The 17,874-nt window shown below is 39.4% G+C and overlaps 1 protein-coding gene across 1 annotated transcript; it reads left to right on the forward strand.

Moving 5' to 3' along the window:
• The first annotated feature begins 956 nt into the window (after positions 1-956).
• Positions 957-17,546, forward strand: LOC103720400 (B3 domain-containing protein Os07g0679700). Its single transcript, XM_089928018.1, is given in 14 exon segments — positions 957-1,374; positions 1,485-1,655; positions 2,848-2,929; positions 3,023-3,124; positions 3,806-4,428; positions 4,576-4,672; positions 5,341-5,515; positions 7,279-7,355; positions 7,640-7,797; positions 7,799-8,042; positions 10,594-10,643; positions 14,604-14,720; positions 15,679-15,746; positions 16,505-17,546. Coding segments are annotated over 13 exon segments (2,688 nt in total). The 5' UTR covers positions 957-1,374; positions 1,485-1,539; the 3' UTR covers positions 17,284-17,546.
• The last annotated feature ends 328 nt before the right edge of the window (positions 17,547-17,874 follow it).

Consider the following 17,874-nt stretch of genomic DNA (forward strand, 5'->3'; position numbering starts at 1 on the left):
AAGGATGAGTTCATGGCTTCAACGCCCATCGCCTCATGGTCCGGCCTTCCCCCACTTGTTAGCTTATCAGACGGCCCATAATCTCCCGTTGCCTCTCGAGCCTACCAGACCTCAACGGCCTAAGATCTGTGGGCCCCTGCTTCCACCCCTTAACCACCGAGACCCTACCCTATGTATAGCTAACCAATCCCCTACCTCCATCTTGCCCCCCTATAAAAACTCCTCCGTGATCTTCGTCAACTCGAAATTGATTCTGATTCTGGAGCCCATCCCATCCCACGCGCAAAACGAAGCCCCAATCAGACTTCCAAAAGGAAAAACCAAAACGATTTTTACCAAAAAAAAAAAAAAAAAAACCAAAACGACAGCTCTGGGTCCCAACAATGATACCAAAACACTTTAATTACCACGCGTACCGCAGATCAGGCCCTGCGAATTGAGCCAGTCATCTCGTGCCACATGGTACGAAGCTTGTGCTGGGTTTCGTGGCTTTGCACGATCAGACCCCCGTAGAGCTTGCGATGGTGCGACGTCCCATCACCAGCCGTCCATCACGGGTCCCTGCTCATACGCTGTGCCGCTGGCACACCCACCTCGTAAAACACCCAATGGACCCCAAACACCTCCATCGTCGAACCGATGGCTCGGATCGGGCCGAGCTCCCCCGTCCCGTTACCACCTGGTGACGTTACACCGCGGAGGGTGGGGCGCGTGAGGCCGCAGCTGTCGCCTGGCTTGCGCAGTTGCGCTGCTTTATGCTTGCAGGCGGTTTGACGTCAGTTTACCGAGCGCATTGATACACTCCCCGATGGCCCACCCCCCACCACTGGGGGTGACCTCACCGGGGAGCCGTATCAACGCGGGTCCATCGATCGCACGGCTGAGGGCAGCGGGGTCCAAAGAATTCCACCGAACCAAAATTAATTGAAGTATTAATTGTTGTTTCATTTGTTTTCAGGACAGCAGGTGGAGAGAGAGAGAGAGAGAGAGTGGCAGCGGGGCTGTCGTGAAGCGTCGTGGTGCATGAATTAAAAGTTTCGCCTTTTTTTTTTTTAATCCTCACCCCGTTCTGATATCATTTGGAGGCGTATTTCTCCTCCTCGGAGGTGTATCTCCTATTCACTGCATGCAGTGTCTCCTTTCCTCCTCTTGGTCTCCTTTTAGTCCTCTCTCCGTCCATCTCCAGCAAATCTCTACCCGTGGAGCCCGTAAATCTACTCTCTCGTCGCCGGATCGATCTGTCTCTCGAGTTCTCGCTGCCTTTTCGAGCTCGCCGGAGAGGTTGATTTCTGTTGAGGAGTTCGGTTGTGAGATCGGAACGAGCTGCTGACGTGATCCCGCTTGTCGGCAAAAGAAGCAAGGAAAAGGAGAAAGGTGAGAAAAAGATGAAGTTTGTTTTTTCCCCTCTGATTCCATCTTAACGTGTACGCGTCAGTAGTTTTGCGGGTTTTCTTGGGTTGATTGTTACGTAATAGTGGGTATAGTGGTGAAGGAGGGGTTTGTGGATCAGCAGGTTGGTGGAATTAGACGGGATTCGGGATGGAGACGAAGCGGTGCATAAACGTTGCTTGTGGAGCCACCACACTGGAGGGCGAGTGGAAGAAGGGATGGAGGCTGAAATCGGGCGGATTCGCGAACCTCTGCAGCAAGTGCGGGTATAAAGTTATCTCTTTTCTCTTCTCGCTGTTTGTGATTTGAATCTACATCACTATGCTTTGTTTGATTTTTTTTTTTTCTTTTCAGTATTGGGGATTTTGGACAATTTGGCATTTCCTTGAAGTAGTTTTTGGAGGTTTTTTTGTTTTTTGTTTAATTTTCTTTTTTTGGATTTGATGAAAAGTTTGGATTTGGGATGTGTGGGGCCTTGGGTTTCTGGTTTTGTGGTTCTGAGGTACATGATCTTGTGGTCTGCGCTTGTTCTGTTGTTACGTTTACTGGCCCTGAGATTACGTGGAGATAGTGATAGTGTTATTGGTTTCTTGGTGTACTGGACTATCTCAATTTCTGACTTTTGTAGTTGGGTATGCTTTATTTTATTATAAATTTCTAATCTTTTTTTTAACCTGGTTACTCTTTTTTCGTTGGGTTTAGGGCCATTATCTAGGCTTAAATGATTATTTTTTGCCTCTTCCAAACTTTCAAATGCGCGAGCATTTTCTGAAATTATCATCACATCGGTGTTTGATTTTGTGAGTTGGAAGGTTCTATTTCCGTGTGTGCTCTCTGTTTGGTTATTTTTTGAGCAGAGCATCCAGTTCTTGCTTAAATGGGATTTACTCTTTTCTTTTCATTTGCTTTTTTAGGATATTTTCAAAGACAAGGGTTCTATGTTACTATAGGTTACTGCAGTATTTGTCAAGGAAAACTAAAAACCAACTAGTTTGGAATCAAGAATTGTGGTTATGTGTTGCAGTTGCAAACCAACATGAATTATGTGATGCTTCTTGTTTGAACCATACAATTTGCATGAAACTTGTTGTTTACTTCATATCTTTATTACAGATCATGGGTAAACTCTAATTTTGAGTCCTACTCTCTGAATTTGCAGCGAATATTTTATTAAATTTAATCTTCAGCATAATACAAAAAAGCAGCAAAAATATATCAGTTACACTCAGGTTTAGGAAATCAATTTATGAATTTGGCACTTTCTATTTCCACATATGTATATGGTATATTGGCCTTAATTTTATAGATATTCTAGCATTTGTTGTGTGCCAATAATCCTAATCCTCTTCCTTTTAAAGCAGGTCAATTAACAATTGATCCAATTTACTTATTTTCCAAATAATATAATGACATGCAACATGCTAACTATATTCTTGTCATGTCTGTCCTTGGATCTAGGATGGCATTTGAGCAGTTAATTTTTTGTGACATATTTCACCAAAATGAATCTGGGTGGAGGGAGTGTCTTTTTTGTGGCAAGGTAAGTGAATTTTTTGAAGACATTTTATAATTTTAATTTCCATCTATCCTTGCTCTGAAATATAGTATATCTTACTGAATCTGATTTTTTCAGCGCCTACATTGTGGATGTATTGCTTCAAAGTTTTCATTTGATCTGCTTGACAATGGAGGAGTTCAGTGTATTAGCTGCATGAGGAATTCAGAAATTGCCTTCGTAAGATTTTATCCAATTTCATCCATCTGCTTACAAAATGTATGTATGCATACGTTTATGTCCGCTTAAGTACTTAAACGTTTGAGTATCTATGCATGTATAATCTCTGCTATTGTCTTCTCATGCACAAACAATAAATCGTACCTCTGCCTTGTCAATACATTGTAAGATAGATACCTTCCAGCATATCAAATGCACCACAGTTTATATAACCATAGAAAGATGCAACGAATATTAACTTCCAGCGAAAAAATCGACCATTTTACCTAGCTAATCTATCCACCATGTCCATTATAATTTGTGACTGTGAGATGGTTGAAAATGGTCAGTTATTAACCTGATGTGCTCTAAGACTCAGCTAATATAATTATTTGAATCTGAAATCCAATTGAGTGGTCCTTCAGTCCAATTCCTGATTTAAGATTGCCTATCAAACAACTCATATGAGCCCTTGAATTGTTGCAGGAGTGTCCCAAGTCTAAATTCTGTCTGAGTTAATTTTGACCCCCACTTACCATAAGAAAATGCACCTTATTCTCAAGTTTAGTGCCCTTTTGACACTGACCTGGTTACTGGTTAAATAGTTGATTATGCTCATCGACTACTGATGTTCGTTATAAGAAACAAGAGTTTTTTTGAACATCATGTCAGTCTGAGTCATCTGAAACTTCTCTTTTTCAGGTTTCAAGGGAAGTCATGCAAACTTTTTTGCCTCAACACAATCAAAGGCTTTTTGCTCTCTCAGCTAGAACCGTAAAAGATGAGAAGGTGAATAATGTTGATCAAACAATTGCAGGTAGTGCCTCTGGGTTGCCAACCATTTCTGCTGATGGTAGAATGGATGTTAGTGCTGTTGGTAAGGGAAAGGTGGTTATGCGGTTGGGCAAAAATATTGACTCTAATCAACAGAGAATTGTAGATATAGAGCAGAGAAAGAGTGTAAATGGATCATTTCGGCATATCAGGTGGAACCACTTGGCCCCTAATGCAGGGGAGGTAGGGAGGTTGACCTTGGGGACTTCAAGTGCAGAAAGGCCTCTTGTCATGCTGCCCCCGCCTAATGCACTTACTGAAGGAGGGGACCAAAATATAGCTTCCTCTGCATTTCAGCAAATACAAAGGTCTCACCAGTTTCTGCCACAGCTTCCAAAGGAAGCTAGTGGAGCTACTCCAGATGCATCAAAAGATGGAGTTTCACATATACGTGTGGCAAGGCCACCTGCTGAGGGAAGGGGCCGGAATCAACTACTTCCACGCTATTGGCCAAGGATCACAGATGAAGAACTACAACAAATATCGGGAGAGTATCCTCATAACTCTGTCTCAGGATAATAACAGCATGTCTTTACATCAATTGGGTGCTGTAGTTCGTTCTTGAGCTTATATTGTTACTTGTTGCCTTTTCATATTTCCTTGTTATTTCAGTTTCCTTAATTCTTCTTCTATAAAAGCTCAAATTCTACAATTGTGCCATTATTTGAGAAGGTCTTGAGTGCAAGTGATGCAGGTCGTATTGGACGTTTAGTTCTTCCCAAAGCTTGCGCGGAGGTAATGCCATATTTGCTCAATTTTTTTTCTTTTGTTTTCTCTTCTAACGCCTTCAATTCCTTTCTAGAAAATTCATTTTGTATATTTTGATGAAACAATTATTATTATCAGCTTAGATCCCATAACCGATGCAGGGACTGGAATCAGGTTTTTGATTGTGGTATGTGATGTCTTACTATGCTACATCATATTAATATGCTTTGAAGGCATTTCTATGAACCACCATGAAGGTGGTCAAAGCGACTTTGATTGCCTAGAGAGCCAGACATCTAGAGTTTTGATCACCTAGTAATTCATTTATCGTCTACTATAAGAATTTATCTTTCATGGTGGGTGAGTACTGAGTACATATGTAATTAGAAAAAGCTTATGCAAAATATGAAAATATGCATATAGAATTATGGATGAGCTTATATAAATTTTTCCTTTCATAAATTCTTCACAATTAGCTTATTTATGACCATGAAATTTGATTGACCCAAATCAAAATTGAGTTTCATAAATTCTTCATGCATGCATACATACATGAGTACATACATATACATAAAACTATCAGCTATTTTGATTTCTCACTATCAGGGAATCCAGTTTGATCTTTCCCCTTCTTCATGACTCTTGATTGTTCTCATATCTTGAATATCTCTCATTTCAACATGATTCTTCTACAGGCTTATTTTCCTCCAATTTCTCAACCAGAAGGCCTTCCACTAACTGTTCAAGATGCAAAGGGTAAAGAATGGCATTTCCAGTTCAGGTTTTGGCCAAATAACAACAGCAGAATGTATGTCTTAGAGGGTGTTACTCCATGCATACAGTCACTTCAATTGCAAGCTGGTGATACAGGTAATTTCTAAGGTTCCATTGATGGATATGAAATTAGAAAGCTACCCAGTGCATGCATATGCTGTAGACCATCTTTTACTATTGCTACCAGCATTAGCAAGCAATCCAGACTGGAATATTTGAAGGAACCTTGCTTATCATCCCATGAAAGTATGCATGACACATCTAAACATCTCAACTACTTTGCTAGAAATTACACCTTTGATATAATAACAATCTGTCCTTTTTAAAAATCTGAGATTGTTAGGAAGGAGTACCCGAGTTTGTTAATTATTTCCAACAATTGATCTCTTCTTGCCAAGTCATTGGAAAGTGTCTAGTTTTCACAAGTCTGTGGGTTGTAGAGTGCTTTTCTACTGAGCTTGAAAAATGCTTTGAATCTAATGGCATTTATTAAAGACTGCTTGCTCCTACACTTAGAAGCAACATGATGTTGCTGCGAACTATTGATTCATTGTTTGTATTTAGTTAGATAACTAGGTTTATCATATTCTTGTTTGCACGTGTTCTTTTGATATAGTTATGGTAGGTTTCTCTATCTTGATTTTTTGTTATTTTTAAATGCATTATTTTTTTGTTTTCTAGTGAATGCTATTTTGTGCCACTATATTACCTTGAACAATACATTTCTAACTGTCATTTGCCCATGCAACAAAACCAAACATATAAACATGATCCTAAAATCCTGCGACCTTAGAATTTGTCTTACAATTTTACTAGCATTTGCTTAACTAATTATTCTGTTGCTCCAGACACTCCTTTGGGAACCCAAGGCATTATTTCCACCAGGTGAGAATTAGTGGAAAACATAGTGAATATATGCAAGGATCGTTGAATCAGTATTGTTACCCATGCTGGTCGGCTACCAATATGGTACAGTATAGGCCCATACCATACCATGCTGGAATGTACTGACATAGGGAGGGGGAGAGGGAGAAGGAGAGGGAGGGAGAGAGATAGGGAGGGAGGGGGAGAAAGAAAGAGAGGGAGGGAGGGAAAGAGAGAGAGGAAAGGTGGAGGCAGAGCTACCACGGCATTGCCGCCGTTGGCGGAGGTGAAGTGGGGTTAGTGAGAGAGGGGGAGGGAGAGAGAGAAGAAGAGGAAGAGATGGAGTGAGGGAATCCTGCAAGGTTCAGTTGCCACCTGACTCTCGCGAGCAAAGAGAGTGTTGGGTTCTAGTAGTCTAGGCGGTGGTAGAGAGAGATGAGAGATAAGGGGGAGAGAGGGATAAGGGAAGGGAAGCTTTACCATGAGACTTGTGAGCAGAGAGAGTGGGTGAGAGAAAGTAGGTGAGAGATGGATTGATCGAGTGCTTGCAAGCCAAACTGACTCGTACGGCCGAAATGTCTTGGGTCGACATCGGTTCAGTTTGGTCTTGGCTGACCCATCCTATTTGGATCGGTTCAGCAAACCATGAATATATGAGACATTTTGTGCTATAAGTGGAATGATTGTCTATCAAAAACTGGGCAGTATATAAAGGCTATTCTCCAGGTTTAGGTGTTGAGATATAATTGGAAGATCTTTTTTGTTTCTATAATATGCTTTTATCTTAATTAGTTTAGGTGTTTGTGCTTATTTATCTAATGATGCTGCATGTCCTTCATATTGTGTCCTTTTCATGAGTCCTCAATTTATTCTTTTTTGCTATCACTTCCTGGACTAGTTTTCTCCACTTATTTATATAGTTTAACTTAATAGTGTAATTTAATTGATAACATTGCTGCTTCATGGCCCTCTTCTTCTTCCTTTCTTCTTCTCAGTGACTTTCAGCCGGATAGATCCTGAAGGAAAACTCGTGATGGGCTTTAGAAAGGCAACAAATACTGCACCTTTGCAGGTAAGAAGCCTCTAGGCATCTTTTTTCTCCTGACAAGTTATAGTCTACACAGAATGTGTTTTTCTTTAGCTATTGGACAAACCGATGTTTTATATTTGTAATCTAGCTTCTGCCCCCTTCATCTTTAGAGTCTAACATAGTTCATATGATTTGCTATATGTATTCTTGGGGATTGTTATATGATTTGCTATAATCTGCATAATGCTTTTTTTTTTTTTTTTGCCGGGGGGGGGGGGGGGGGTGTTGAACTTTGATTTTTGTGCTTACTCCAAAACTTGAAGCAGGATTCTCAGATTTCTGCCATTGCCAATGGTGCCCTTGGCAATGAAACATTCTTCCCTGGTGTAAATGAGAACCTACCTACAGTAAGTGGTTATTCTGAACTTCTTTGGTCGCTAAAGAGAGCTGCAAATATACACTCGATCTCTCAATCTGAATATCTAAGCTCACGGGGATATTAGTTATCATCAGACAGATAAGCATGAAGATAGGCCAAATGAGGGACTGCAATTCATTCAAAGCCAAAGTCGCAATATTGGTGCCAAATGTAGGAGGCTGCATATGGACGCTGAAGATGCTTTGGAGCTTTTGCTGACCTGGGAGGAGTTTCAAGACTTGCTGCGTCCAGCTCCAAATGCCAGACCAAGCATTGTCATGATTGAAGATCATGAAATTGAAGAATATGATGTAAGTCAAACCTGTTAAAATTCTGGGGTAACCTTTGCTCTATGTTTCTTTTAGTTTTACTTATTTTAACATGCCAAGTTCTCTATTACCTGCTTGCTTTATCCTTTGTATTACTTTTTTTTTTTGCCTCAGTTCTTGATTTCCATTTTGCTTAATGGCATATTACCTGTAACAATTTCATGTTTCCAGGGATTCATATTGTTGAAATCACCACTTGTCCTAAAAACTTAGGCTGATAGGATGAGGTAGATTTATTTATATATTTTATATTTTCTAACACTCCCTTACATGTGTGGGCTAGACTTTTCTTTAATGGGTGAGACCAACATGTGAAATTTTTTGATAATGGGGTTTAAAGAGTGCAGAGACAAGGTTCGAACTCAGGATCTCTGCTCTGATACCATGTTGAAATCACCTCTTGTCTTAAAAGCTTAAACTGATTTGAAACCTTGTGGCTCACACAAAAAGAGGACAATGATAAAAGTGTGTATCTGGAAGAAAACAGTGGTAAGTTTTTGGTTTGAACACACCGGCCTTTCTCCGAGTAACCATGGGATGTGTATTAAGTGGCATGGAACTAGTAGGAGCATGCTCTAACCCAAGGCTGGAAGGTTCCAACTCGGGATGTGGAGGCATAACATGATTGTCTTCATTGTAGGTTGGCTCAGGATTGAATGAAGGAACTTGCTCAATGGCACATGGAACACATACCGATGACTTGGTGACTGAAGGCTTTGGAGCATTGGTTTGAGAAGATGGAGATGGTAGAGAGAGGACCATAGAAGGTTTGAAGAATGTGACAATGTTGTCAAGCTTTGAAGGAGCTGATGGTGAATTCCCAGCATAAGGAAAAAAAGATTCATCAAATGCCACATGGTGAGAGATGAATACACGATGGAATGCGTGATCAAGACAATGAAAACCTTTATGGAGTGAGCTATAGCCAAGACGAAGAAGAAAGGCACTAAAGCGATGAAACCAAGTGCGAGGAGCTTGCTTCAGACCATAGAGTGCCTTTTGAAGCCGACACACATGATGAGGATAGACATCATTAACATAATCGGGTGGTTGTTCCATATAGACTTCCTCTAGAAGATGTCCATGGAGAAAAGCATTCTTGACATCGAGTTGACGAAGAGACCATCCATTAGTCACACCAATAGTGAGAACAATGCGAACGGTGGTGGTCTTAACAACAGGACTGAAGGTCTCTTTAAAGTCAATCCCATGAAGTGGTGATTTATATATCTACCTCATCCTATCAGCTTAAGCTTTTGGGACAAGTGGTGATTTCAACACATATATTAATAAAAAGTATGTAGTTAAGCAAAATATACCATCTTTTTTGTTTTAAGCTTTTACATCTTGGTATCGGGTCTCATACTGATATTGGTACCTCACCAATATGGTATAGCATGGCACAGTACGCCCCCATACTGACACATGGTAAAGTGCCAAATCAGAAAAGCACATATGATATGTGACTGCGTGATATCATACCAGTTCCCTTCCAATTTGGCATGGAACACGAACACCCATATGGATCGATATAGTCTCGTACATAAGAACTTGGTTTTGATTTATCTACCTGACTTTTACTCAATCTATTCAGGTACCATTAATTTTATGAGATCGGCAGCAATTTCCTTCACGTTAACTCATAAATGTCTTAGCTGTAATCCTGGCCTTTTATATTGGAATCGTCAAATTTTGGGCAATCAATTTAAAATTAACATCACATCAATGTGTTTTTCTTGATTACATCATACTTCCTATATCCATCTGCCTTCGAATATTTTTCAGCTCTACTGTCCGCAATGATTTTTTACCTAGTCATATCAATTGGTCCACTGCATGAGCCTACCATCATTCATCTTCCAAAGCATCCATGTGGTGACCTCGTTGAACCATTTGCTCTCAGTTGTCTTTTCTGCTGTTGTTATTTCTTGCAAAGTACTAATACACTCTGCAATGGTCCAACCAAGAGGACCAGTTGCATGTAACAAGGTTATATATTATGCTACTTCATAATAGAAGTGATTGTGGCAATTGGACTTCCTTTATTTGTTGTTTACTGGTCAATTCCACTTCATGTATATGAATCTAACAAATTTAATCAGTTGAATACTTTAACATTGTAAAACAAATGGTCATACTTGAACTATTTAAATTAATGAGCAAAAATTGATAAGTAGCAATTTTCTGATGGCATTTGCTCCAAGGAGTCTCATCTAGCTGACTTTGTTACTAGCACGGTGTCCTCTTCTCAGATTTTTTTTTGGACTTTTCCACACTTTTCGCTGCCACTAACTTTCTAATATCTCGAAGCAACCATTTGTTGGACATTTACGGCCACTGATCTTCTGCTTTCAATTTTCACTTTGTGAAATGCACTTTTTTTTTTCCTTTTTTTTGGTAATGCATTTATATTCACATCAGGGAACTTTTGGCTGAGAGAGAATTTTGCATTTGCCTTCAGTTTTAGTTTAAGAATCCACTTCGGTATGCAAATGGGTTTCTGCAACTGATCCATTTTACTGCTTTGGTGCAGGAACCCCCAGTTCTTGGGAAGAAAACCATTTACACAGCACGACTTACGGGGTAAGGATGATTATGCTATACAATTGTTTGTTTTATTTCAGAAAAGTTTTCCTAAGAAGTAACTGAGGAGCACAAATATTGATGCATATGTATATTGGCAGGGTCGCATGCTTGTAAACAGCATATAAGCATGTGCAGTTTTGATGAAGTTTATACTTAGATATCAGTAGCATAGAGTAGTTTTTATATTTGTACTCTTTATTTAATTGGCGTTGTGAACTTGTTTTTGGAAAGATCAATCCAGTTATTTATCTAGATAAAATTTCAGCGACCTGTGCATAGGTTTGACATAAGACAATCTGGACTTTCTAAGGATTGAGCCTTTGAGGTGCAAAATAGGCATTTATTCTAATATGATTGTTACTTGACCATCTTTAGTCATGTCAGCTTGTTTAGTAAAAAGTGTGATCACTTACAACAAGATTGCTCTGGTTATATGCATGACTTATGGTAAATAACCCCATGTTCAGTATTCTTCTAATTTAAAATCTTACATGAAACATGCGCAACCCCAAGACCTCATGGACACTCATATCTATCAAGAAAATTCTCCCGGGGGGTGGGGGGAGGTCTGCCTGTATTCATTAATTGTGCATCTCTTGGAAGAGCTAACTCAGACCCCTTTCAATTAGTTTGTTAGCTCAAACACTTTAATACTATCTATCTGGCACTAGAGATATTAAGTGCAGAGCCACTACCCATCGCTTGTTGAAATGACATAGTTTACTCGGATACCCAAAGGTTTTCGTCCAGCTGATCAAATTTCATTTGCAGGCTCATTAGACCAGTTTTTGGTAATTATTTTCTAAAAATTCTCTCTTGTATTATTTAAACAACGTGCTAGAAAAGTTATCATTGGCCAAACAGTTTCAGGTTATACTCAACAAGGTTAACTTATTGGACGTGAGTTTGTAGTTGTGATTCTCCATTTTCTGATTTGAAATTATTCATAGTTTATACTGCCACAGGCTGTCAGGCAACAGAGAATTTGTAAGCCATGTGATGGATTTTGAATTTGTTCTTAGCAAGTATGGAAAAGCATTTCTCCAACAACTCGTGGCTCCTTAAGTCAAAAGTTTAAAATTTGCTTGATCAGGACTCCTAGATGTTTATTCTATAAGGTCATTGTTTCTACCAAGATTCATTGTACTAGTCGGTACCATACCATACCGGGAATACTATACCAATATTGAACTAATATGCAGTCTCGTACCATACTGACAGTCTGTACATCTTACCATCTTGTACCGTATCATATTCTGACATTATAATTGGATGGTACCGGTATGGGGTCCAGTACTGAGACAGCAATTTTCTACCTTATTCGACACAGAAGTGCAGAATAAGTTTTGGTTTAATTCATATTACAATCCTTTGTCTCACAGCTGCTGTAACCTGTGGGTAAGAATAAAGCATGCTAATGCATGTGAGCTTTTCAATGTCAATCTAATTTTGAGTCACGTTTTTTAATTAGCGTAGTAATTCTGAATTTGGAACTTTCTGCTTGAAGGATACAACCCAGTTTCCCTAATCTCAACCTGAAACTTGGATGAGAAAGAAATACCGGAACCTGTTCGTGTCCGTAGCCAATAGATTAAAGCTTTAGACAGGCTGCCTTCTTTTCATTTGGAAGAGTCGGTTTTGCAGGACTACTTGGGGAACAGCCTGCCATGCATGAGCAAACCAAAGACAAAATTACTGTTGTAAGTGATTTTGCTGCTTCCTCTCCATGAGTACTTGACAGCCAATAACAGAACTGAAAACTGGGGCAATACATGATATGGAAAAAATTGTTTAGCGTTTCCTAAGTGTAGGATGGCAGTATAAACTAGAATCAAACTTCATTAGGTTTTTAGCAATGAGCTAGTTCTTTATTCAAAATCCGGCCAAAGTTGATGTAGGATTATCAAATTAACTGTAGGATAAGATGATGGCAAGCAAATATTTAGGACTCAAGATGAAAAAATGCAGCTATCGAACACAAAAGATTGTAACAAGAATCAAATTTAATAAACTTATGTAACATGTAATATAATATCCTTAGATAATTAAAAAAGATGATCAAGCCGCTGTTGGATTCAGTCGATAGCAGCATAGATTGATAGAATAGGAAGATAGGTAACGATACTTAGAGGAGAAGAAAAGAAGGGAAATGAGAGAAGAACCAAAGAGAATTTTTGGATCGGATAGTAAAGGAAATGGAAAAAACTCTTGAAACAGAGGAAAGAAGAGAAGAGAAGGGGAGTTTCTCTTCTCTCCGAATACTCCACTTTCAGTTAGATTTAAGAAAGGAGTTTGGATAGAAACAAATTTTCTCCAATTCTCCTCTCTTCACTCCCCGTTCGTCCGTCCGAATGGAAGATTTTAACTTTCTTCCTACTAATTTCCTAAACAAATGAGAGGAACTCATCTCTCCTAACCAAAGGGAAAACTAGAGAAACCAACTTTATTTTCTCTCCTAACGAAAATAGGGTCTTTTACTTTCTCTCATCTTTTTCTCTCTTCTCCAATTCTCTCGATCCAAATAGGCCGTAGAGGAGAAAAGGAAAGAGAAGGGAAAGGATTGTGTTGGGGGGGGGGGGGGGGGAAGAGAGAGAGATCATTTAGGGCTTATTTGGATATTCTTACAAGATTAAGCTGAAAATCCTGTAGGATGTTAATGGGACCATCTATTTAAGCGTGACCTTGTATCAACCAAATACCACCTAGCCCAAATCCTCTTTCTTCCTGCAGCCCAAAAGCTAGAACTTAGGTTGGGTATGGACAGGCTTTCAGAAAATGCAGCTCAATGGGCCAATCGGCTCGATTTCTATTGGATTTTCAGCCCATTCCTATAGAAATATCCTAACCGTCCTTTATACCCTTTTTTTCCCTGGTTGGCCAACTAGATCCCTTTTCTATGAGTCTAGCCGAACCAGATTATTTCCTAATTGCAATCCTTAAAATGCTCCTGCAAAGTTGGTCTGAACCCGTGGAAACTAGGACTCAAGGGGAGAAAAAAACTATTTGAGATATCAAACTACATTTCATGTACTGTAGCTTGAAGAGTGCCAGCTGTGCTGCACCGTAATGTTGCCCAAGTATACCTCTATTACTCGATGGCAAAGGCATTACAACTCAAAGCTTATTAGAATCAAAACCTTCTTTATTGCTCTGCAATGATCAGCTAGATGAAATCATGTGTTTGAGTGGGGCACAACATACCTGCCCTCATCCCAATCAAGCAGTTGTAATCCTTCATCATGTAAAAATTTGATCTACATGCATCTTGAGTTGATTATTTGAACTGTTGTTAAGACGCCTAGATGGTTCTAAAGGGTGACCCCTCGAATTGCCCCTACAGTTTAAAAAATCTCCAGAATTAATAAAAATTATATTACGATCTTGTATAGTCAAATTATTTTAGGTACATATATTTGGTTCCCAAAGATCACATGAAAAACATCATATTCATTAAATATACCACAATTTACTAGGTAGTAAATAAATTTCATAGCACATATCAAAAAACATGGATAGAATATAAAGTGATAAATAATATCATAAATAGACACCCATCTCAAAAAAAAATGGTCAAAAAGCAATGAGGCGCCTGGCTTGGTCCAACTTGGGCGCTTGAGTGGCCACCCTGCTTGGTAGCCAGGAAAGTGCGAGGTGCCTATGACAACATTGAGCTGCATATTGCTGCTGCATCACAAAACCGTAAACTAAAATAAAAGAGAAATACAAGACTATAAACTAAAACAAAGAATTTAATTTGGCCATGTTTGCCTGCTCAATTTTACATAAAATGAAGTTTGTTTAGAAAGCATGTGCTGAACCATTAAATACTTAGCTGGTTTATTATTTTTAGCAAGTCTTTTATCTGCTTTCTGTTTTCCTCATCAGCTTCACATTGTTGGGAAAAGATCTATTCTAAAGTATACATTCATATATGGATTATTGCCTTGATACTTTTAGGGAACGAGATCAATGGATTCAATGTGATGATTGCTCTAAATGGCGTCGGTTGCCTGACAATGATGTTCTTCTTCCTTCAATGTGGACATGCGCTGACAACACATTAGACCCAAAGAGGTTGGTAGTAATGTTTGCAAAATGTTCTAAATAAATTGTGAACACCATGTTAAAACTTCTGATGATCGGTTGTCAATGCTTAATTGCATAATACTAGATCACAAACATGTTTCATTGTCCTTTCTGTAGTTAGGCATTGGATTTCCTGGGGATGGATGGGTTGTTCATTCTATGTAAGCCAGTTCTCTCTTTATAAGATCATAATATTACATTAAATACCCTGGTTTAAATTATGTTTGCTAATTTGACGGTCAAACATAAGAAATCTTCTTATAATATTTATATGTCATTATTCAACAGTTGGAAGTTTCAATGGTAGGGTATTTTGAAAATCTGCTTATATAGATGCATGAAAATCAAGCACCAGAGTGAATATATCTGAATCAAGGAAGCAGTGTGTCTTAAGAATTATGGGAGGTGCAAGTATGCAATGTGTTTACATAAACTTAATTGTACCAAATGCATTACAGGTTTTCCCGAAATTGTACTAGTTCTGCATTCACTTGAGCTGTAACATAAAGTAGCATTGCATGAAGAGAAGCAAGTTCAAAAAGGATATCGTAGAGATCAAGATGGCGACGGTTTCCATTATCACTAAATTTTAGGGATAAAGTAGATCACTTCTTTTAATGGAAACAATTATTGGAGACCTTTAGTGTGTCCATATTGAAGGTGATCAATTTTCTGATGTTTCAGTGACATAACCTTGGCCTCACCATAAGGGCTGATTTTGGAAGGATTGCCATCATGAAGAGAGATCACATCTTTTGTTTTCTTTGATTTGTTGCTCGTTTTTTCCATAATGGAAGCTGTCGTGATGTAGCTTTTGATTTTGTCTGATTACATGCGTCTCACTTTTGTGATAGCATTGTGCCCTAGATGCCTCTTCAACATTAGTGATTACTCAATATCTTGTTGTTGTCAGCTTCTTTTTTACTCATTTATGACGTTTCTGCAGATCTTCATGCTCTGCGGCAGAAGAATTGAGCCAGAAAGACCTGCAAAGTCTTCTCCGACAGTATGCAGGTATGTGAATTGGGGGTAATGCAAACGAGTACTAAGTAGAAGGATTTAATATGCCACAGATCATGGTGTTGGTGCTAGGAAAGTTCTTGTGATGTTTAAGCACTTAAAAGAGAGACCTGGTTAGATTCTTGTATTTGCCAGTCTTAGGGAAGCACCTGAGCAGCTCTAAGGGGCTGCCCTTGCATCAGCCACCACATGGGATGATCCTTGGCTCCAGTGATGCAGTTTTCTTTAATATCGATATGTGCTTTGCAAAAAGACTCGGTTTAATTTGAGGACAAGAATAGGTTTCTTATATATCGGGATGTTAAGGCTGTAACTTTTGGTGATATTCAAAATTCAACTTTTCTTTTGCACTATATAAAGTCAATATACATATGGTTAACCTTGCTACTGTAAACATATTTTTTTTCTTAACAAGTACTTTGATGGCATGATACTTACTCCATTATCAACCTTACAGTAGTTTTTTTTTTTTTTTTCTGTTTCGTATTTGGCACACATTCTGTTGTTTATTGCAATATCATTTTTTTTTCATTCATTTTTAATTTGCTACACTTTCATGGCCCTGGGCTAGGTTTGTGGGATTTGTCCATGTCGACATGTTCTACTTTTCTTTTTTGTTGTGGTTTATTGCCAACATTTCACAAAATTTAGACTATGTATATCCATGCACATCTTTGCTATAGAGTACAAGTTTTTGCTAGTTGTCCATCTCTAGAGCGTAGGGCTTCTCATATATCATATTCTTTATGCAGATCACAAGAGGCAGCAAAATAATGCTACTTGCAAACAGCACTTCGCAGTGTTGGATGCATCATCTGGTCTGGATGCCTTGGCCAATGCTGCAGCTCTGGGGGATGTTTGTAATCAAACCACATCCTCAGTTGCAACGACAACCAAACATCCACGGCATCGCCCTGGGTGCACATGCATTGTGTGCATCCAGCCTCCAAGCGGAAAGGGCCCAAAGCATAGCCCTACATGCACCTGCAACGTTTGTCTGACGGTCAAAAGGCGTTTCAAAACACTAATGATGAGGAAAAAGAAACGCCAGTCCGAGCGTGAGGAGGCCGAGGCTCAGAAGAGGGACGCTTGGGGCAGCAAGAAAGAACCTGAGGGAGGTAGCTTGTCAAGAAGTGTGCAGCATCTTGATGTCCATCAGGAGAGTGATCAGTTGAGTCCGGGATACAGTCGAACCGTCATTGAGAAGCTGGACATGAGCAAGAGGCAGATAAACTTGAATTGCCATCCTGGGAGTGATGAGGTTCCACAGGCAGGGCCACCCAGGCTGAGCATGATGAGCCTTCTCCAGGAGGCAAACCTCCCCTTGGAGACGTATCTGAAACAGAATGGGCTCACCAGCTTGGTGGGTGAGCAAGGGAGCTCAAGCTCACCTACAGTTCCACAAGGGCCTGAGGAGAGTGAGGGAAGAACGCCCGATGAGAGTTATTTTGCTTCTGTGGTGCAGGAGAAGGATGGTGGCGCCGAAGAAGGGCATGGTGGTCCAGACAAGGCAAGAGGTGATGCTGCTTGAAAAAAATTTTCTTCCTGCAAAAGCTGTATCAAATTTTGATGAGAATCAGATGGTGCGATGTGTGCATGTCTGTTGGCAGTTTGCAGACATGTCCTTTTTTCTTTCTTTTACAGTGTTCTCTTCATTCATTTGAGTTGGTGAGAGGTACTTACATCAGGAGATGAAACTGGTGAGCATTTTGCTATAGGTAATGCCATGTTTATAATTGAGGGTTGTTCTTTCCAAAATGAATGAATCTAGTATATAACCTTTACATTTCTTAAGACTTGAGCTTTGGTTTATCCTTATGTTGCAAGAATGATTACTGGCAATTTAGATTGTAGAGCTTGAGAAGCTTTGCAGTCCTTGAGGGCCTTAAACATTGCATCCACTGGAATGCTGTGATTCCTTGTTTGATTTAGCCCTCATAACTTATGAGATGTTATTGCATATGTTTATGAGATGTGGGTGACATTCAAATCTTGACAGTTAAGAAGAACCTTTATATCGTTTTCCTTTTCCTCTGCATCGAGGGATCCGGAGCTAATAAATGGTGCGCTTTTTTTTTTAAAAAGAAAACTATGATTAATTTCAAATGAATTAATTGTCTTA

This window comes from Phoenix dactylifera, chromosome 17 (assembly GCF_051530095.1).
Source record: "Phoenix dactylifera cultivar Ajwa chromosome 17, Ajwa_hap1_PhDact_Kaust_v1.1, whole genome shotgun sequence".
In the NCBI taxonomy this organism is placed as follows: domain Eukaryota; kingdom Viridiplantae; phylum Streptophyta; class Magnoliopsida; order Arecales; family Arecaceae; genus Phoenix; species Phoenix dactylifera.